The sequence below is a fragment of the Lynx canadensis genome, chromosome D2 (genome assembly GCF_007474595.2).
Source record: "Lynx canadensis isolate LIC74 chromosome D2, mLynCan4.pri.v2, whole genome shotgun sequence".
In the NCBI taxonomy this organism is placed as follows: Eukaryota; Metazoa; Chordata; class Mammalia; order Carnivora; family Felidae; genus Lynx; species Lynx canadensis.
In genome coordinates, this window is record NC_044313.2 from 16,074,066 (window position 1) to 16,096,027 (window position 21,962).

At 44.2% G+C, this 21,962-nt stretch overlaps 1 protein-coding gene across 18 annotated transcripts in view; it reads left to right on the forward strand.

Moving 5' to 3' along the window:
- Positions 1-7,319: 7,319 nt before the first annotated feature.
- The window catches only part of ABLIM1 (actin binding LIM protein 1), a 218,388-nt gene continuing 203,745 nt past the window's right edge, over positions 7,320-21,962 (forward strand). For 5 of the 18 annotated variants that reach the window (XM_030335042.2, XM_030335043.2, XM_030335050.2 and 2 more), the window contains exon 1: positions 7,341-7,478. In XM_030335042.2, the coding sequence (XP_030190902.1) occupies positions 7,421-7,478 (58 nt within the window). In that variant the 5' untranslated portion in view covers positions 7,341-7,420. Of the gene's footprint in view, positions 7,479-21,962 lie in introns of all 18 variants that reach the window. The other 13 variants (XM_030335047.2, XM_030335048.2, XM_030335045.2 and 10 more) reach the window with 7 other exon arrangements.

Genomic DNA, 21,962 nt, shown 5'->3' on the forward strand with positions numbered 1-21,962 from the left:
AGACTTGTCCAACTCCCTTTGGATTTTCAAAGGAAAGTTGAAAGTGGGCAGAGACAAACCATTAAGACTTTCAAAAGTCAAAGACTTTGACTCTCCAGGCAAGTCTTTGGAATAATTAGTCTGCATGAGACCATAAGTAAATGGTTGCTTGCATTAGAGACTAAGTATGAATGTTTTACTGTCAGTAAACTGTGAAGTAGGTGGGATCATACAGAATGTTAAATGAAATTTACAGTTCCCCAAACTAAGCTGCGAAGTTGAATCAGAGCCAGTGGTTTGAAGAGGCGTTCTCATCCTTATTGAAATGTGGTGTATTTTCTCTTCCCACTAACCTTGAATGTAGCTTCCAAAGAGGTGGAGGACCAGCGGGGGAGTCATACACACGGTGGAAGGTATAGGTGAGATGGAGCGATGTAGTAGCATTGCCAGGGCAGGTATGTGTCTTTTGGGTGTTTATTCTGTTTTCTTATGCTCCAACAACAAAAAATGCTGCCTTCCGTGTATAGCACAGTCATTAAATGTCCTCCTTCATCCCCTAGGGGTGAAGCTACGTGTGAATGAATACTTTGCGCTTACTGTGCTCATATATCACTTGTGGGCCAAGTGGTAATTAGTGTAGAAATTATAAAAATCCAGACTCTAGCAGGGCGCCTGGGACGCTCAGTCAGTTAAGCGACCGACTTCGGCTCAGGTCATGATGTCGCGGTTCGTGGGTTCGAGCCCTGAGTCGGGTTCTGGGCTGACAGTTCAGAGCCTGGAGCCTGGTTTGGATTCCGTCTCCCTCTTTCTCTGCCCCTCCCCTGCTTGTGCTCTGTCTCTGCCTCTCAAAAATAAACAAACATTAAAAAAAAATTTTTTTTAAAAATCCAGACTCTAGTAAATCATTATGATTTAACCTAATCTTTGATCCTCTTGCCATGAAAGCAGGGTAGAATCTCTTCATTCTGCAGTAATTTTCTTCCATTCAGACTTTATCTTCACCACTTTTTCAAAGGCACAGAAAGATCGGAATTCCCCACTTCCTACAGCTTATTTATATCAAATGAGTCACTGAAGAGAAATGCCTGTTGCTTTTGTAGGGGATACAGAATACCTTTTAATCCCCTGTTTCCCAGCTAGGCAGGTGGGTGTGAGAGTCAACGCAGACGAAATGATAAGGGGGTGAGGAGATAACAAGTCCCTTGCTGTCAACTCCTTAGCTCTGGGTGGACAACAGAGAATTCTGTTCCTACTTCTTGCGTCTTTGTTTGAAAAGGTTTGCATGCAACAGCAGATGTTGGCGAGGATGCGGAGAAAGAGGATCTCTTTTGCGTTGTTGGTGGCAATGCAAGCTGGTGCAGCCCCTCTGGAAAACAGGATGGAGGTTCCTCAAAAAACTAAAAATAGAACCACCCGACAACCCACCAATTGCACTACTAGGCATTTATCTACGGGATATAGGTGTGCCATTTCGAAGGGACACATGCACCCCCATGTTTATAGCAGCACTATCGACAATAGCCAAAGTATGGAAAGAGCCCAAATGTCTCTCGATGGATGAATGGATAAAGAAGAGGTGGTATATATATACAATGGAGTATTACTCGGCAATCAAAAAGAGTGAAATCTTGCCATTTGCAACTACGTGGATGGAACTGGAGGGTATTATGCTAAGTGAAATTAGTCAGAGAAAGACAAAAATCATAGGACTTAACTCATATGAGGACTTTAAGAGCCAAAACAGATGAACATAAGGGAAAGGAAACAAAAATAATATAAAAACAGGGAGGGGGACAAAACAGAAGAGACTTATAAATATGGAGAACAAACTGAGCATTGCTGGAGGGGTTGTGCAGGGGGGATGGGCTAAATGGGTGAGAGGCACTAAAGAATCTACTCCTGAAACCATTGTTGCATGATATGCTAACTAATTTGGATGTAAATTTTAAAAAGTAAAAAATAAAATACAATAAAAAAGGAAGAACTCCATTGAAATATTTGTAACCTTAATAAATTGAATATTTCTTTATTAAGAAAAAAAAGAAAAGGTTTGCATGAACAACATCCTTGATATTGGTTAGGTGGTAATTGTGGATTTTTTCAGCAGGACAACGGGGAGAAGGCTGAAAGAAGTTCAGACTGAGTCATTGCATCACATCTCACTATAGTCCCTGATCTTCTGCCTACACGCGGTCTTGAGAAAAATTACTTTCTCTCTCGGCTTCATTTTCTCATCTGTTAATGAGGAATTAGTAACACCCGTCTTCTAAGTCCTTACCTTCTAAGGTTGCTGTGAGGAAAAAACTGAGAGAGGCACGTGAGAAATGCTTATCATAGTCCCTGGGACAGAATAACCATTAGGAAGATAGCGGCCCCATTTCGGTGTCGCGGCAGCAGATGTCAGGAGGCATCGTCACGCAGTGATTGGGATAAGCAGAAGGTCAGGTGACGGAGCCCCACGTACTAACTACCCTGTCCAATCCAGTGTATTGTTTCATGTGGGGACTCCAGTGTCTGTGCGCTGGACATTTCGTCTCAAATCCTTTTCGACAAATAGTGGCCCCCCCCCAAAAAAAAGGAATAAAGAAAGGGAAAATAAAAAGAGAAAAAGAAAGAGAGGAAGGAAGGAGGAGAGAGAAAGGAGAGAAGAAAAAGCTGGCAGAAAATATGGGCAAACTCTGTCAGCTCTCACGTCTTCTGATGTAGATAGACCAGGAGATAGACCAGCTTATTAGTGGCCCGCTTTCTAGATTTAGAAGACAGTTTGGTGATTTGCCCAGGATCGTTGGTGAGTTAGCAATAGAGCCAGGTCAAGCATTTGGGTCTTCTGCCTCTCCCTGGTCTAGTGAGTGTTGGTTGGCAACTCCAACCTGAACATGGAAGGCTAATGGGCATAAGGTGTGGGGAGCAGTCTGCCATGTTGGTTCTCCCCTCACCGCAGCCTTAGCGGAGACCAGCGCTAGCCATCGGCTGAGTCTCTTTGTGAATGAGATTAGTTCAGGAGAATCTCATGAAAACAGAAGATAGCTCAGAAAAATGATTCTTTCAACATCAATAATAAGAATGCCCCTTCTCCCTGTCCCCCGTTCCCCACCACACACGTTTTTCCATATTTAGACTTTTTGCAAAAAAGCATTAGCAGCCGTTGGGTATATGCTAACTCTTCTAGTGCTAAACTCGTGTTCTGGATCAACCCTTCATAATTTCAGGTGTGGAGATGGCTTGGCATTTTCTCTGATGTAACGATCCCCCCCGAGCTGTTTTAGGATTTGTGAGGAAACTTTTAGCATCCAGAGCATGGCCTCTGATTCAGAATCCTTGTGCCTAAGCCCCAGCTGTGTCTCTCACGGGTGGGGGGGAGTGACCTTGGACAATTTCTTTAACTTCTCTCGGCTTCAGTTGCCTCATCTTTGAGATGGAGATGGTAATGGGCCCTGCCTCGGAGAGTTAGAAGAAATCCGTGAGGGAGTCTCTGTTCAGTGCCTGCAGAGAGTGAGCTCAGTAAATGTGAGCTATGACTAGTGATGAGGCTGTTCTATCTGCAATGTACAAAGCTGATAGACATGACCATATGTAATCTGCGTTGATATTATTTTAGTAAAGCCCGTAAAATTTCATTTCCCGTCGTAACGATCATTACATGGGATCCACCTGGAGATCATAAGCAGAAACTAGGCTTGATAGCACAGAGACAGTCGTGTGATGATGTCAAGACCATTTCTAGATTCAGCCACCAGCAAGAGCGCTTTGTGTTGAAGAGCTGAGCGAACAGCGGCTTCTTTTAGTTCTTAAAGTTGATCCTTCCAACGGAGTCACATCGCTGAGCTTGGAATGGCGCCAGCGATCCGGGCTGCTAACAGAGGTATCATCAGAATCCAAGCTAAGGGAAATGACAAGTGAGTTCTTAACTTTTTTTCCCTATGCCTTTCTAGTTAGGGTCTGGAAGGGCCTTCTTCCTTATTGAATACGACCTTTGAAGAAATGTAGTTTGCGTCTTTCCCAACGGAATCAGCTTTCGTATGGAATTCAATTTGCTGTATGTTTCTTTCTCTTCTGCTGAGTTTGAAAGGTGAGGTCAGGGCCCCGTGAATGTTTTGCTCCCGATAACCTGCTATTTTTCTCTCTCAGCTCTCGTCGTAAATTGTATTATGGTAGGCCTCATCTCCTTGGCCAGGTCTTTTAACGTGATCTGTTGTCAGATGTCCTGTTTGCCAAGAGAACATGGGCATCTCTGTCACCAGAGTGTGGTAGCATGGCTGGGGACCGCACCTTCCCTGCAGACGGAGCCAGGCACTGTGGCCCGTTGAAGCCCCCCAAACAGCAGAACTGAACATTCCCAGGCAGAATTGACCTGCTTGTACATTCTCTGCAGCCTTGAGAAAGTCCCTAAATGCCTCTGGCTTTCAGATTTTTCATCTCTGATGCTATGAAGTGAGTGATCTCAAAAATCCCATCTAGCATTCTTCCTATGAACGGCGTGTTGTGCTAAGTTACGATTTGTGCCGGGGTTAAGGTTCTCTGGCCAAATAAATTTAGGAAATGCTTCTTACCTTATTCTTCTCTTACAGAGTTAACAAGGCACACATGCCTATTAATGTCTCTGAGAAGTCCTGTGGTTAAGAAGCCTGTCTAACGATGCATGATCAAGCATTTCTTGACTGTAGGTGAATACGCAAATTAAAGCGTTTTTTACTTATTAATTTTGCTGACTGATGACCGCTTTCCTGGGAAGAATTTCGAGGGGTTCTGAGGGAGACACTTGTACTCCAGGTTCCTAAATGACTGATACAAGGAAAAGATCACACAGCAGTATCTCTGATCTTGAAATGACCTTGTAGAAGTACTGTTGCCATGTTAATTAGAAAATCATTGTGCGTTTTAGTTTCTTATTATGTTTTCAGTTTGTTTACTTTGAGAGAGACAGAGACAAGTGCGAGTGGGGGAGGGGCAGAGAGGGAGTGAGAGAGAGAATCCCAAGCAGGCTCCGTGCTGCCAGCACAGGGCTCGATGTGGGGCTCGGACCCACGAAACTGCAAAATCAGTACGTAAGCCGAAACCAAAAGTCAGACGCTTAATCAATTGAGTCACCCAGGCTCCCCTGTTGTTGAACATTTTAAACAGTCTTTAAGCAGTTGGTTTCTGGATTCTAATAAATCACAACTATCGGAAGCCAAATCTGGGGGGTTCATGGCTTGGAAGGAACTACTTTATGGGCTAACTGTTCAAAACGCCAAAGTTTCAATACTGGATTGCCCCTGGCAGCCTTGCGTTGCAAAAAGGAAAGAACCCATGCAAGTTGCTTTCAACTAGAGTCCCGGTTTGGCCCCAGAAAATAGGTCGCGCACGACACATGGTTTCTCCTCCCCCCTTTCCTTTAAAATCCAGTAGGAATCAGAATCTGAGATTTCAAGGGAGTAGAAAAAACCGGCTTCCATTACATTTGAAACAAAGCTTATTAAAAAAAAAAAAAATGTAGTCGTGGGGCACCTGGGTGGCTCAGTCCGTTAAGCGTCCAACTTCGGCTCAGGTCATGATCTCGAGGTCTGTGAGTTCGAGCCCCGCGTCTGGCTCTGTGCCAACAGCTCGGAGCCTGGAGCCTGCTTCGGATTCTGTGCCTCCCTCTCTCTGCCCCTCCCTTGCTTGCTCTCTCTCTCTCTCTCTCTCTCTCAAAAATAAACATTAAACAAAATTTATTTTATGCAGTCATGAAAGACTTTTGTTCCATCATTTGGTAGAATCCCAAGACACTCACCGAAAAAACATTCGGGTGAAGCATGAAATCACAGTCATGAGAATGTTAGGCATCAGGCATAATCAGAAGATTTCAATCAATGTGACTGGCCTTTCGGCAGCAGCTGACAAAAGTCAGCTCTGCAGATGCCAAGCATTTTATCGATGAGTGGTCCAGTTGTGATACCGTGTCTGGCGCCTGGTGCTTCGGCCAAGTCAGGAGGACATTATCAAAGGCACAGAGTTCCAGGCAGTGGCCTGGACTAGGAGGAGGGCCGATGGGGTAATCCGGGAGCATGGCTATCTCCAGAGCCATTTCAAAACAAAACCAAAAAGCCGCCTACACGAGGAAGAAAGTAAGCTGGGGACGTGCAGTTGATCAAACTTTGCATTGAAACAAGTGATCCTGTGGTCTTTCCTTCCAGTGGCTAGATTATGGGCTTTCGATTAACCTGATATCTCAGAATGGGTGCTGGTGCTTGTGTCTTTATGACCGTTATTAAATGTTTACCCTCACGCTTAAAACAATTAGGCCAGTTTCCTTCCTCGTGGCCCCGTAAATGTATCCGACGCTGGGGATATTTATCCGAAGTGTCTTTTTCCATTTAAACTGTCTCCTCATAACGTTTCCATTTTGCAAAAGCCCTGGTGTTCAAAAAAGGCTGGACCGTGGGTGGCAGGTAATCCAACCCAGCATCAGGGCATTCTGGACTAAAGGGAAAAATGCCTCTTTCCTGAGCCTTTCCGGATGAGGTCATTGTTTTCAGACAGCCTGTACCTAATATAAACGGGCTCAAAGTCCATGGCTTGCCTCATACCAGTGTTTTGTCAGGGAACAACATCCAAAGCCATGAGGAATAGTCAGGCTGCTAGTAAAAGGAACCCCCCCGGAGTTATAGTATTTTTGTTAAATCCTTGTATTTAAAAAGAAAGCAGTAAGAGCCCATCTGGTGAGATAATAATTCATTAAGTGAAAAAAGAAGGCAGAAGGCTTGGGAAGATCAATCTTTTCTCTCTTGGCCTCATGTGTTTGAGTTATTGTGAAATGACGGGGACCAAAATCTGGATTCTGGATTGTGCAGAGTGGAGGAAAATCCGAGGACTATTCCGGGCGTGTTTTAATGGTGGCTTCCCAGGAAGGATGGTTTTCTGCAGGTGTGATTTCAGGTGAATGGATGTGTTCTTAAGACTGGTCTTTAGAGGGGCGCCTGGGTGCCGCAGTCGGTTAAGCGTCCGACTTCAGCCAGGTCACGATCTCGCGGTCCGTGAGTTCGAGCCCCGCGTCAGGCTCTGGGCTGATGGCTCAGAGCCTGGAGCCTGTTTCCGATTCTGTGTCTCCCTCTCTCTCTGCCCCTCCCCCGTTCATGCTCTGTCTCTCTCTGTCGCAAAAATAAATAAACGTTGAAAAAAAAAATTAAAAAAAGACTGGTCTTTAGAGTTGGTAGGAGACAGAGCAGGGAGAAGGGGGTGAGGATTCTGTATGGGAGGAAGGAGCTAGAATCCTGCAGGAAACTTCTCGTTCTTCCTGAGCTGGCTGCGGCACACCCTCTGGATGGCACACCCCTCTCTGGAGTCCAGCTCAGCCCACGAACTCCTGGGAGGAACGCCAGGGCGCCAGCCTTTCCTTTGAGGAGTGGATGTAGTCCTTCCGTGTGCCCAGCCACCTCGCAAAGAAAAGCTGAAATCTTAGCTCTAAGGTTTGTGCATGTAAATGACCTGGGAGCAGACTGAGTTCATGGATCCTCATCAAACGGTCGAAGACAACCAAGGTTTGTTTGACTGTTCATTTTGTAAACCTGGCCACATGTGCCGCCTGGGGACAGGGGCGTCTGGGTGGCTTAGTCAGTGAAGTGTCCCACTCTTGGTTTGGCTCAGGTCATGATCTCACAGGTTTGTGGGATCGAGCCCGCTTTGAACTCTGCTGGCAGCACAGAGCCTGCTTGGGATTCTCTTGCCCTCCCTCTCTGCCCCATCCCCCCGCTCACTCGTGTGTGTGTGTGTGTGTGTGTGTGTGTGCGCGCGCGCGCGCGCGCGCTCATACTCTGTCTCTCTCTCTCAAAATAAATAAATATTAAAAGAAAAGTAAAAAAAAAAAAAGGGAGAGATTCAGGGACATTTCCATTGGTTAAAATAGTTTTATGCTTATTATAATACGTTAATACTCTGTTTATGTGCATAATATGTTTTTGTATAAAATACATATATATCAGCATATTTAAAGATATTATTAATATAATGGGGTTTTACAACCAACATGAGTATTTTGTAGCAGGAATCCAGCTAAATTAAATTAACTTTAGATTGGTTTGTTGAAGCGCATTATTTTTTTTATTAAAAAAAATTTTCTTTATGTTTATTTAATTTTGAGAGAGAGAGAGAGAGAGAGAGTGAGTGACAGAGCGTGAGGAGGGGAGGGGCAGAGGAGGAGGGAGACATAGAATCTGAAGCAGGCTCCAGGCTCCGAGCTGTCAGCACAGGGCTCGAGATCATGACCTGATAGAATGCTTGAAGACTGAGCCGACCCAGGTGCCCGGAGCACTTTAAAAAGAGCCCTTAGTGACTGTGAGTAAATCTGTGATTCCCCTTTCTGCTCCTGTACTCTCTTTTTCTTTTATAACCCATTTCCATGACAATACTTCTGTGTTACCGTAGCTTTGAGATGAATTCTTTCCTTTTTAGGAAGCAGCTTTTCTGCCCCTGCCTGAGGCACGTAGGTGCTTTGATTTTGGAGGCCATCTCTAGAAAGCTTCCCCTTACAGTTGTGTTTTGTGGGAGTTTGTTCCCCGGTGAGGCTGGCTTCAGGAGTGACCCAGCTTATCCTGATCAGCGTCACCAGGGACTGGCAGACAACTCCCCAACTTCAGAGGCGGCCCGACACAATCTTTTGGGCTGCTCCATCGAAACCAGCAGACTTTGTCGATTCATTTGATGCTTCTTTTGAGGCTGGACCCCTTAAGATAAGGGATGGTGACTTATTTTGGCTTCTGGCGAATAGGCTGGTGGGTAAATCCGTGGAAGGCAGATACGCCCTGGACCCTCCCACCTTCACTTGTGATCGCGCTGCTCTTCTCGGTTTACCAGGCCCTCCAGGGAGCTCGGGTTTGCCTTCCTACCCAGGACAGGTGGGACCGGGGAGCCCGGCCACGTTGCACTTCACAAGTACACGCTTGTTGAGACACACACAGGGACCGCAGGTTGGCACACTCTATACGTGATGAAGTGTTCGTGCTGGCTTCTTGTGCCGCGAAACTTTCTCCGGCAAATGAACATTATTTTGAAAGACGGCGCTGACTTAAAAATCTGGAAATGTTTCATATTCTTTATTGACCTGCCTTAGGCCTTTCCTGGGAAGACAAAAGTGGACACACATCAGAATAAGAACGTTTAAAGCTGACAGCGGGCGGTAAGCCAGCTGTGCCAAAACTAGTTCCCCCTAGGGTAACATCACCTGATGTCACAAAAGGCCCCTAAATTCTTGGGTAATCTCTGGGCTCTCCTCAAAGATAGAATCTAAATGCTAATGATGATACCGTGCATATTAATGAGTATTAATGTATTACTAGTATTCAGAGTTGGAAACTAGGATTCTATCCCTTCTCCTAAGCGAAAGGGATAAAATTAGAAGATCTCAAGATGTCTGCATGTCTCTATTTGAATGAACTTGAAGCCCTCTGTTTTCCCTGGACTGGAAGAAGAGTGGATGTTAGTTTTGATTTCCAGGAAAGATAGGGCAGGTTTTAGAAAATCTTACGTGATAGAGAGATTCTAAGTAAACAGAGTGAGCCATATATCTGATTATATTTTTTTGAGGTCAAACTGGCGGGAGGGGTGGGGGGAAGAAATTTCTTCAAAAGAATTTCATTTCTTTCTTCCTTTTTTTGACTACTCTCTTTCCACTCCATGGCATATTTTTAAGGGATTTGGAGTCTTTCCACTTGCTGCCAGCTGGAATTTACAGAAAGTGTATCTCTAGAACACTCAACAGTTGACTTGAATCTCGGTCATAATTAAATTGGAAGGTTGGCAGATTATTCTGAGACTCAAAAACAGGCACACCTTATGTTTGAAACAGAAGGAGTTTCACTACTCTGCATTGTTTTAAAAGTGTTCTCCATTGGGAAAATTGATAATGTATTTTAATTACCTATTTTTTAAAGAGAAGGATATTCTGAATGGCTATGTAATGAACAAGTTTAACCATGCTTAAATTTTGTCTCTTATTCTTGTAGCTGGATCCCTCCCTGATGCTTTAAAGTTTTAACAAAGCTTTCCCTGCCCACCCATCCCTCTTTAATAAGAGTACATCATCCTGTCCTTTCTCTCCTGGCACACCTTAAAAGCATTAGCTAGTTAGATGACTTGATTTACTACCTTCTGCTCTAAACGATATGCTTACAGCTGGTGTTTGCATACAATTAATAGTACTTTAGGCATTGGAGACACCCAGCCTTCTCTTTTATATTAAAATCTAACCGTTGGGGCACCTGGCTGGCTCAGCCAGGGGAGCATGTGATTCTTGATTTGGGGGTTGTGGGTTTGGTTTGAGCCCCATGTTGGGTTAGAGATGACTTAGAAATCAAATCTTTTAAAAGATCTGTTTGTTGACATGTACCGCTCCATCGTAACATATTTTAAAGGTTGGGATGAGAGTCAGGATATCAGTTCAGAACGTTGGGATTTTGCAGGGCCTGTCTCTAAATGCCATTCCTTTCCAAAAAGGGGGGAAAGGGCAACGTGCTGATGAACGCGCCTCTTAGATTTCATCTGAGAGGGTGGAATGCTGGACAGGTTTTTCTGCTTTAAGAGGCAGTTACAGCTGCCACAGCAAATGAGCTCTGCCAAGGTCGGTGACCAGTGGGTCAGTTAGAGCATGACATTGCCAGGGACGTGCCCCAGCAGTGGGAGCGGGCTTCAGGAACACTGGCGATTGGGTTTTCATGGAACAGTCGACAACAGAATGGGCCTTGAGAGGTCTTGTCCCTGTCTCTCCTCCCCCCCCCCCCCGCCCCCTGCACTCGATGCTTGCAGGCTCCCTAGCTTCTGACTGCACCACATTACCTTGACCGCCCTTGAAGACCACGTATCTTGAAGATCTTAATAGAATAGAAACTCCCTGAGCCTGGTATTCCTCTTCTTTATAATACTTTTCACGGGAATCATACCTCATGCTGACACATGGATTAAAGTGTAGAGAGAGCTAGAAGGTGAGCTGGGCTGCACCGTGTTCTTAGAAAAAAGGTCACTGTGTTAGTGGGGTGTATTATTTTGTGGAAGGCACATCTCTGGACTATTTTTAAGTGACTTAAATGGTCTGTTTTCCCTATTTTTCCTATATAAGGTGTTGTTGGCTATGTGAACCCTCAAATGCGTGTACAGATTCATGAATGTAATTAGCCATTTTACTTTTGAGGCTCTTGGCCCCACCCATGTCTCCTTTCTTTCTTTTTTTTTTTTTTTCAACTTTAAAGGCACTCTCGCTGTAATAGTTTCTCTCTAATTGGTAGCTCTTCCTTCTCGAGGAGGGTCTACTGATGTGTCATTGAGCCCTCCCTGGCCTTGGCAGGAAAGCAGGTCTTTAATGTTCTCTGTGTTATCATTAATTTACTAAGCATCTCTCAGCAGGTGGCGGGCACTGTACTAGGAGTTAGGTACTGTGCAGGATAAATCTCGGTCATTCAGAATCTATACCCTTGGAAGGACCACTGGCATTATGAGCCAGAGATGAGCTGGGCACCTAACCTACATGATAAATTAACAAGTACCTGATTAGGGTGAAGAATGCAAGTGTTGGAATATAAGACGAAAGGGGAGGGAGTCACCTAAGGAGATTCGGATCCTGGGAAGGCCCAGGGGTTCTCTGGGGTAGAGATGAGTCCAGTGGTTTTAAGGGCCACAAGCTGACCACAGATCTCTTCTCACCATGGCTCTAGCACGGGGGGAGTTTACCTCTTGTTCTCAGGGACCATCCGTGCCCATCATTACTGCCAGTGCCGCAAGGATTGGGGACTTATTTTCCCCTTCCTAAAAAGTGGTATTCTTTGAATTTCCAGGTTATTTTTTCTAGCGTAAACCTATAATTTTGGAGTTGCAGAAGGAAAGCAGGTTACTTCTGGACACAGTGTCAAGCTCTTGAGCTCTAGGGACAGAGAGATTTGGTTCCCATCACGGCTTGGATACCTACTATCTTGAGCAAGTGTCTTAATTTCTCCAAGCCTCAGTCTCCACCTCTATAAAATGGAGCCAATAGTACCACCTGCTTTATAAGATTGTGGGCATTAAATGAGGATGTTTATGTTCATAAAACCCACAATACAATGCCCTGCATGTAATAATGAATGACTTATGGAGCGCCTGGGTGGCTCCGTCAGTTGAGTGTCCGACTTCGGCTCAGGTCATGGTCTTGCGGTTGGTGAATTTGGGCCCCGCGTCGGGCTCTGTGCTGACAGCTCGGAGCCTGGAGCCTGTTTCGGATTCTGTGTCTCCCTCTCTCTCTGCCCCTCCCCCACTTGTGCTCTGTCTCTATCAAAAATAAATAAATGTAAAAAAAAAATAATAATGACTGACTTCTACGGTTACCGATTGTAGTTTCACCTGAGAAATGTAGGTGCCTCCAAATTGTTTATTTTGTTGAAGAGTGCTTTGGAATCCAAGCCCTTGGTTCTAGTTTGGTTTTACTTTTATGTGTGCGTTTTATTTTATTTACTTTTGATTATGCAAATCTTTCGAGCAGAAGCTTTTGCTGTAAACATCTCAAACAGTGTAGGAAAGGCAAAAGCTTCCCTTGACCACCATCCCAAACCAAGGGGGTAACTAGGATTATTGGTTATATTTATTTATTTTATTTTCATCAAAGTAATTCATGCTCCTAGTTTTAAAAATGAAATAGTGTCTTCTCCCATGAACGGAAGGCAGAGGAATGAAAGCCAAGGATTCCAGCGTGTTTCTGGCCTTACTTCCTGGGATGACGCATCCCTCCCTGTTCCTAAGTTCAGCTCTTTGTGCATCGATTTCAGTAGTTTCTTTGGACACAGGACTCACTGTGGTTTTTAAAAGTTGGGGGTGCCATTTCTTGCCTTTGTGTTTCAGACGTTGTCAATTGTTAAGAGTAGAGAAGAGTTAATCCTAACCTTGCGTTTGTAGTAAATCAACGGATAATGTCGACAATGAAAAAACAATATCAAGAGACGGCCATGCAAACATCTTATTTAGAGAGATGGATTTAAGTACCAGGCGAAATAGCGAAAAAGAGTTCAAGTAGGTAGCCCCCTCTCTCTTACCCCATTTGCACACGCAGGGAAAAGGACTTTCCTGCCCGTCGCAGCGTCTCACGTCCTCTTCGGCTGCCGCCTGAGAGGATTAGTCTCCAGGCAGAAAGAAGGTGAGGAGGGGAAATGGGGGCTCAACTCCTTCCCACAAAGACGGTCAAGTCTGCTCTGTCTTATCCTTCATCCCTGCCTTCAGCAGTTGTCTGGTGCCCCCAATCCAGGCCCTTCCTGGTTTGCCCCTAGTTGACATCACTCCCCTCAGCTTAAGCGACAGCCTCCCCGTCTTCGCATTTATCATTCATTCAGTTTCTAGCGTCCAGAACTGCGTTGAGATCTCGTCTGCAGTTCCTCCTCTCTTGTTCTTTTTGGGGCTTCGTGAAGATGCAGAGATAAGCACATGATCAAAGCACCATGTTGAACCATGTAGATTGTGTAGATTTGGGCACTCAGTTCCTGTCTGATGCTCTAACTACCTCACATTTAATGGTCTTTCCTACAGCAGAATCGTAAGGTCATGGATATGAGAAACTGTGATTTTTATGTCTTTCAGAAATCTCAGTACTGAGCACGTGGTGGGAGCTCACCAAATCTTATTGACTGGTTATTGATCTTTGGTTATTGGGCTGGCAAGAGACATTGATGTACCCTACCTTTAACAGTAGAGTCACATAAAACCCAGGTCACCAAGAAAATTGCAACTTTCTCATTTTTGCCTTTAAGATTCCAAGGAAACGTCAGTGTTAGCAGCAAGGATTTTCAGACAGGGTAAACTGCTATCAGTTACATATTGTTGTTTCAGAACCATTCCAAAATTCAAAAACTTAAAGCAACGATCATATGTTATGTTTCGCGCGCGAGCCTGCAGGCCGAGGACCAGCTGCTCTCGGTGGAATTAGTGGGCAGTTTGGCCGACTTGCACGTTTGGAGCTGGCTCCGCTCCGTGCGTCCCTCCCCCTCCTCTTGGGATCAGCAGGTTATCCCAGTCATGTCCGCATCTCAGTGACGGAGAAGGACAAGAGAGCAAGCACAGACACGCATGATGTCTTACGGCCTAAGTTCAGAACTGGCTCGGGGGCACATTCTCCTTCCTCTTCCCGCCCCAGCAAGTCACGTGGGCGAGCCCAGTCTCAAAGTGAGCGGGTGTCGGAAACCGACGGGGCAAAAGACTTGGCCACAAGGAGGGATGCATTGGAGTCACTAATGCAATGTCATACCTTTGATGCCGTAGCGGTGGCATTGGTACAAACGAGCGCTATGACACCCAGTTACCCTGACAGTGCCTTTATTTTTGGCTTCTAAGAAAAGAAAGATAATTTTAGCCCCCAGAGACCTTGCCTACCATACTTGAGGAAAGGATCTACAGATGAAGCCAATGAATAAGATGTTTGTTGAGCAAAAAGCTAAGACATAGAAGTTTGAGCATCTTGTGTGGCCAGGCTAAGAAAACTCTTTGGAAACGACAAGGTAGAAACTATTTTAGCCTTCGTCGCAACTCCCCGACTGTGATTATACCACGGAAGCAGCCACGGAAGACACCGAAATGAATGGACACAATTGTGTTCCAGTAAAACTATTTGCAAAAACAGACCGCAGGCGTTAGCTTTATAGACTGTTGACCTAGAATAGTGAAGGAAATGAGAAAATGCAAGCTAGGGGAAGGCTTTTTGAAAAAGGAACAACGATTTTATTTAAATTTTTTTTAATGTTTATTTATTTTTGAGACAGAGAGAGGCAGAGCATGAGCAGGGAAGGGGCAGAGAGAGGGAGACACAGAATGTGAAGCAGGCTCCAGTCTCTGAGCTGTCGGCACAGAGCCCGATGCGGGGCTCAAACTCACGAACTGTGAGATCATGACCTGAGCTGAAGTCGGACGCTCAACCGACTGAGCCACCCAGGCGCCCCAGGAACAACTATTTTAAAGGCTGTAAAGATTAATTTAACTTAGCAAGATATGCTTTACAGAAGCCAGTAAAACCTGTCTGGTCATTCCATAGATAAATTTTCCAACAGGTTAATGTGGTCCAGTTGGAGTGAAAAGGCCACACTTTTCAACAGTGTTACTGCTTGTGACAAATCATTTCTGCTTTTAAAAGCCGGTTTGAAAACACGCTTACCAAGAACGTTAATGTTTTTGTTTTAGCTGGAGAATGAGGGGGGAAAAGGTTTAGAAAGAAAGTAAAAGGAATACCTAATTAAAATGATTTGGCTTTATGCCATTTTGAAAATTTTATTTGACCGATGTGACCTAGATTTGTAGAAGGCAACTAAGGGGATTAATAGAGATGATTTATTTTTAACTGTTAAGAATATGCAGGAATCAAGTGGGCATTTTCCCACCACGGTTGTATTTCACTTAGCATTTACTTAGCAATATTCATATTTTCTCCCGTATTTGAAGATAGAAAAAAATCTCAGAATATTGTGGGAAATAAAGGGGTTTGTGTTTTGTTTTGTGCTTTTTTTTTTTTCCCTCTCTCAAAATCTTCAATACCTGTTTATTCATTTACATTCAGCTTGTCAGTAGCCTGTACTTGGGTAGGTTTCCGCTCATTAAATCCAGATACAGAAACTTGGAGTATAGCTTTTGGAAAGGTGGGAAGAAGAAGTGCCCCCTGGATAAGAGTCTTAATTCCGTTAAGTGTTTCCCAAAGCTTCATATTTTTCTTGGGTGCTTCTTGGTTTTTCTTTCCCTGTGGAAGATGTCAAAATATACAAGGAAGACAGGGACTGGACCGTATTGTTCGATTTCAGTCATTTTGTACTTATTTTTGAGCTCTCGCTTCCTGGCAGTCACTGTCCTAGGACGTGGAGTCATCACAAGGAAAAAGCTTAAGCGACCCCCAACCTTTGTGGTGCTCACAGGACAGCAGTAGCTGTAGACAAGTGGACCACAGCATGTCAGACGTGCCCGTGGGTCCCAGGGGGACGCAACCGGTCTCCTTCAGAAATAAGAGGGATTTGGGGCGCCTGGGTGGCTCAGTCGGTTAAGCGTCCGACTTCAGCTCAGGTCACGATCTCACGGTCCGTGAGTTCGAGCCCCGCATCGGGCTCTGGGCTGACGGCTCAGAGCCTGGAGCCTGCTTCCGATTCTGTGTCTCCCTCTCTCTCTGCCCCTCCCCCGTTCATGCTCTGTCTCTCTCTGTCCCAAAAATAAATAAATGTTAAAAAAAAAAATTGTTTAAAAAAAAAAAAGAAATAAGAGGGATTTTTCCCTGGTAAATAAACTCCCTCCTGATTTTACATACAGAGGATTGAAATAAAACTGCACCTTAAAAAGGATTTAGAATTTTCCATTCCTAGTCTTTATACCTGAAGTTGGTGATAAAATTAAAAAGAAATACCTCGGGAGGTTTCGAGGACACAATAATTTGAAATCCCGTGAGTTTCTTGGAAAAACACCATTTTCCAGGGTAACGCAATCATGTAAGTCTACTCTGTTACTGATTATTATCTTACATCTTTATGTAAGACACACTTATATACATGTTTTTCTTCTTTTCTTGGGGAGTTCTCTTTCCGCTACGTCAGCCACTTTCCTGGTGTTATGCGTTGAATTGTCACCCTATAAAAGTTTTTGAGTTCTCGGGGTGCCTCGGTGGCTCAGTCAGCTAAGCATCTGACTTTGGCTCGGGTCATGATCTCGCAGTTCATGCGTTCAAGCCCCGCGTCGGGCTCTGTGCTGATGGCTCGGATCCTGAGCCTGGTTCAGATTCTGTCTCCCTCTCTGTCTGCCCCTCCCTGGCTCATGCTCTCTCTCTCAAAGATAAACCTTAAAAAAAAAAAAAAAGATGTTGAGTTCTAACCCCTACCACCCGGGAATATAACCCTATTTGGCTGTAGGGTCTTTGCAGATAGTCAAGATCAGATGAGGTCATTAGGGTGGGCCCTAATTCAGTGTGATGAGCTTCTAAAAATGGGAAATGTGGACACAGAGACAGACAGTGAGGTTAAATAATGTGAAGCCTCAGGGAGGAGAAAGCCATTTACAAGCCAAGGGACACCTGAGGCCACCGCGAACCAAGGGCCAGGCTGGTTACAGATTCTCCCTCTCAGTTCTCAGAAGAAACCAGCCCTGCTGACACCTTGAGCTCAGACTTGTAGCCTCCAGAAGTGTGAGACAATACATTTCTGTCATTTAAGCAATTCAATGTGTGCTACTTTCTTAAGGCAGCCCCAGGAAGCGAAAACCTTTACTTAATGCATAATGTCGTGGTAAGCATTCCAGAGCTAATGTATGTAAATAAATGTGCACAAAAGTGGCTGTCACACAGTATTATTTTATGACACTGTGGGTTTCAGCCTGGGTGGCACCAACATGGGGCCATCGACCCAACGATGACAGCTCTCCAATGACTGTGGATACCTAGGTCCCCCTGGGACACAGGGGACCTCTGGTTATCACCAAGCAGATAAAGAGGATTCGCCGCCATCATGTGAGATCCGTGGAGGGAGCTGTGTGTTCAGAGAGCAGGAGAGCCACAGAGAGGTTACAAGAAGGATTAGGACAAGGATATGCCAAGAAACTTCCTAGGATCCAGCCTTCCAATACACTTGCAGATGTTCTGTCTTTATGAAGAAGGAATATTTGGTTTTAGTCTCTTTATGATCCTCAGAGCATTTTAATAAATTTCTGGCTTTAAAGTTTTCTGTTTGTTGCTTTTCTGCACCATTCACACCCATATTCACGTTTAGAGTAACGAGAATTAAGATAGCTAAAATGTTTTGAGTGCCTCTTGTGTGGCACACGCATTGCCAAGTGGTTATATATCATATCATCTCATTTAATTGTCTCAACAACTCTGGGATGGACACACTAGTATTATCCCCATTTTATAGACGAGGAAACTGTCGCTTCCAGAAATATCTTGTCCGACACCACGGTGAGTGGCAGACCCAGACCTTGAACCCAAGTTTAATTGTAAAGTTTATTCTCTCATTAACTCTCAAATCCCTAAATATGAAATGGCTAGGAGTATAAGATTTTCATAGCTACAGTGTACATTTTAAATGGTAACTATTCAACTTACTTTTTAGGCCAAAGGGGCATATAGAATGCCCCTCCTAAACCAACATCTGCTAACCAGCTAAGCTGCTTCACCTTTAAATTTGTTTTCCTCTGAATACATTTGTGGGAACTTTTGTCCACAATGCCTGTTTGTCAATAAATTTTAAAAAAAACAACCCTAGGGATTTCATCTTTAATGAAAATAAAAATAGACTTAAATAACTGTTGAACACCTGCTGTAGACTACAGTGGCTAGGTAACTGGAGATACAATAGATGTGGTCCCTACTCTAGTGGTGACCTTTGCGGGAAAATATATAGTATAATAGAATTTAATTGGGATGCCTGGGTGGCTCAGTCAGTTGGGCATCTGACTTCAGCCTAGATCATGATCTCACTGGTCTTGAGTTCTAGCCCCACGTCAGGCTCTGTGCTGACAGCTCGGAGCCTGGAGCCTGTTTCAGATCCTGTGTCTCCCTCTCTCTCTCTCTGCTACTCCCCCCCCCCCCAAAATAAACATTAAAAAATTTTTTTTTAAATAGGAGATTTTAGGGGCTCCTGGGTGGCACAGTCGGTTAAGCGTCCGACTTCAGCCAGGTCACGATCTCGCGGTCCGGGAGTTCAAGCCCCGCGTCAGGCTCTGGGCTGATGGCTCAGAGCCTGGAGCCTGTTTCCGATTCTGTGTCTCCCTCTCTCTCTGCCCCTCCCCCGTTCATGCTCTGTCTCTCTCTGTCCCAAAAATAAATAAACGTTGAAAAAAAAATTATAAATAGGAGATTTTAATTTAGATTGGGGCACCCTGGGGGCACTCGGGTGGCTCAGTCGGTTAAGCGCCTAACTTCAGCTCAGGTCACGATCTTGTGGTTCGTGAGTTCGAGCCCCGTGTCGGCCTCTGTACTGACAGCTCAGGGCCTGGAGGCTGTTTCAGATCCTGTGTCTCCCTCTCTGTCTCTCTCTCTGCTCCTCCCGCACTCACACTCTGCCTCTCTCAAAAATAAATAAACATTGACAAACAATGTTAGATTGGGCACCCTGGAAGGCCTCACAGAGGAGGTGGCATTTAAGCTGAGGCCTAACTGATAAATAGGAGTGAGCATGGGGGTGGTGGGAACCATACAGATTGCCTGGAAGAGGGAAGAGCGTGTGTGAGGTCTCTGATGTGGAAACAAAGTGTGGCTTGTTCAAAGAACTGAAAGATAACCTCCGTGACCGTAGCACAGTGAGAAAGGATGAAGAGATGAAGGCAGGGACACTTCATAGTGCATGCCACACTAAGAGCTTTGGATTGCATCGTGCAGTGACCAGCTGTTGAAGGGTTGTTGGACAAGTTAATGTGGTAACGTTTTGGTTTTTCTTTTAATTTTTTTTTTTTAATTTTGAAAGTGATTAAAAGTTCATTGAGAGGCATTGTGATGTTGGTGGAAAGATCTTTGAAAATGGGAGAGAATGGATTCTAGAAATAGTCCCCAACGCACGTGGTCATTTGATTTACAACGAAGGGGCCGCTGCGATTCAATAAATGGTGCTGGAGCCACTGGGTATTCATGTGGGGGGAAAATGAACCTTGATCCCTATCTCACGCCATTTGTACAAATTCACTTGAGATAGAACATAAAAACTAAAACAATCAACTTCTGGGATAAAACATGGGATATCTTTGTAACCATCACTTAACGCTGCTTTCTTTTTTTTTTTAAGAACCAAAAGCAAGGACTAGCCATAAAAGGCAAAAGTTGTTTAATTGAATTTTCTTAAAATTAGAAACTGCTCATCAAAAGCCATCAGGAAGAAGATGAATAGGCAAGCCACCATCTAGGAGAAAGTAGTTGCATTAGGTTTACCTGAAAAAGTACTCATATCTGATGTGTATAAGGAACTCCTACAAATCAGTAAAGAAAAAGCAGATAATCCATACTTTACAAAGGCATATATGTCAGGAGCACCTAGCTAGCTCAGTCGGTTAAGTGTCTGATTTCGGCTCAGGTCATGATCTCCTGGTTTGTGAGTTTGAGCCCCATGTCGAGCTGTGTGAGGCCAGCTCAGAGCCTAGAGCCTGTTTCTGATTCTGTGTCTCCCCCTCTCTCTGCTCCTCCCCTGCTCGTGCTCTGTCTGTCTCTCAAAAAATAAACATTAAAAAAATTTTTTTTAAAGGCATATACTTCACAAAAGAGGATATCCAAAATGGCTGATAAGCATATGGAAAAAGTCTCACCATTGTGAGTCTTCAAAATGTAAGTTAAAGCCCCAATGAGGTACCATTATTCATCTACCAGAATGGCTAAAATGAGAAGGACTGATAGCACTAAGTCTTGGCGAGGGTCTGGGACAACTGGAATTCTCCTGCAATGTTGATGGGAGTACGCACTGAAGCAATCACTTTGGAAAAGTGTTTGCCAATACCTTCAAAAGCTAATCCACACCGACCATACCCTAGGTGTATCCTCAAGAGAAATGAGCATGAATGTCCACAAATGGACACGTCCAGTAATATTCATAATAGCCCCAAACTGGAAAAACCCAAACATCCCCAAACAGGAGAATGGATAAATTAGTTGTGGTTATGGTGTACTATTTGGGTGGAAGATTACCCGGGGGGAAGAACTGTTTATACACATGGATGAATGAACAGGTATTATGCTGAACAAAAGGGTACATGGAAGGGTACACACTGTGTGAATTATCTTGAGGTTCAAATGCAAGCAAAACGGATCTCGTATGATAATAGTGGTTACCTGGAGGGAGTATGGCAGTATTACAATGCATATTTTCGAGGCACAAAGGACCTTCCGGGGTGTTAGGAATGTTCTAGATGTTGATCTGGGAGGTAGTTACATGGTTGAACACATGTAAAAATTCACCAAGCTGTGTACTTGAGAGTTAATGAACGTTACCATAAGAAGTATTTCAATGAAAAATTTAACATTGGAAATGATCACAAAAGGTTTGAATGACATGGGAGACATTTTTGATAATAGTTATAAGTTGCACATGTAATGTGATTTGAACTACGTAAAAAATTAATGGGAAAAAACTGTAAGAAAATATACCGACGTATTAACAGTGGTTTCTGGATGGTGGGTTCATGTTAGTTCCATTTCTTTATAGTTTTCAGTGTTTCTCACACTTTCTCTAATGAAGTATATTACTTCAATATCAGAAAGTGAAACGGAAGGAACTATAGCTGGGAAGATATTTGACATACAGCACGTAGCCTGCTTCGGATCCTCTGTCCCCCCGTTACTGGCCCCCCTCCGGCACCTCCCCTACTCATGCTGTCTCTCTCTCTTTCTCTCAAAAATAAACATTAAAAAAAAATTTTTTTTAAAGAAGATACTTGACATAACTTGTCCCTCAATTATAAATGAAGTTTGCAATTTTAGGGGTGAATGAACAATTCAGACATGGGTGAATTCATAGGGTCGTGGAGTTACAGAGGGCTTCGCCATGGAGTAAGCCCACAGAGGAGGAACAGCTTTGAGGGAGGGGTATGGTTGAAATCAGGGATGGTGGTTGGTCAGTTAACCTTGTGTGATGTTTCTTTCAGCCTGGTCTGACTTTGTTTCTATCCACTTGGTGGACTCTGTGGACCTTCAAGTATGTAATTGCTTTTTCTACAACTCTAACGTGATGATCTTTTAAACCATTTGTAATTCATATTCTTAAAAAGCTCTTTTTCTATCCTTTTACATCCTTAGGCATTACCATTTGCTCTGTTCTCTATTTTGAGGCTCCTTCCCCACACCCCCCACTCTGCTTCTCCATATGCCAATGTGAGTTTAAAAATTGTGCCAAGCCATTCTCTCCTCCTGAAAAAAAATCAATAAATAAAAGACCCACGGAAACGCACACACACACTCACACACATACAGAGACACACACGGAGCTCCAAATGATCCATCTGTCCTGTTGAAGATATTCACCACCCACTTCATCCTGGTGCAGGCTATTTTTGTTTGCTCTGTCTTGAGAGCTCCTATATTGGAA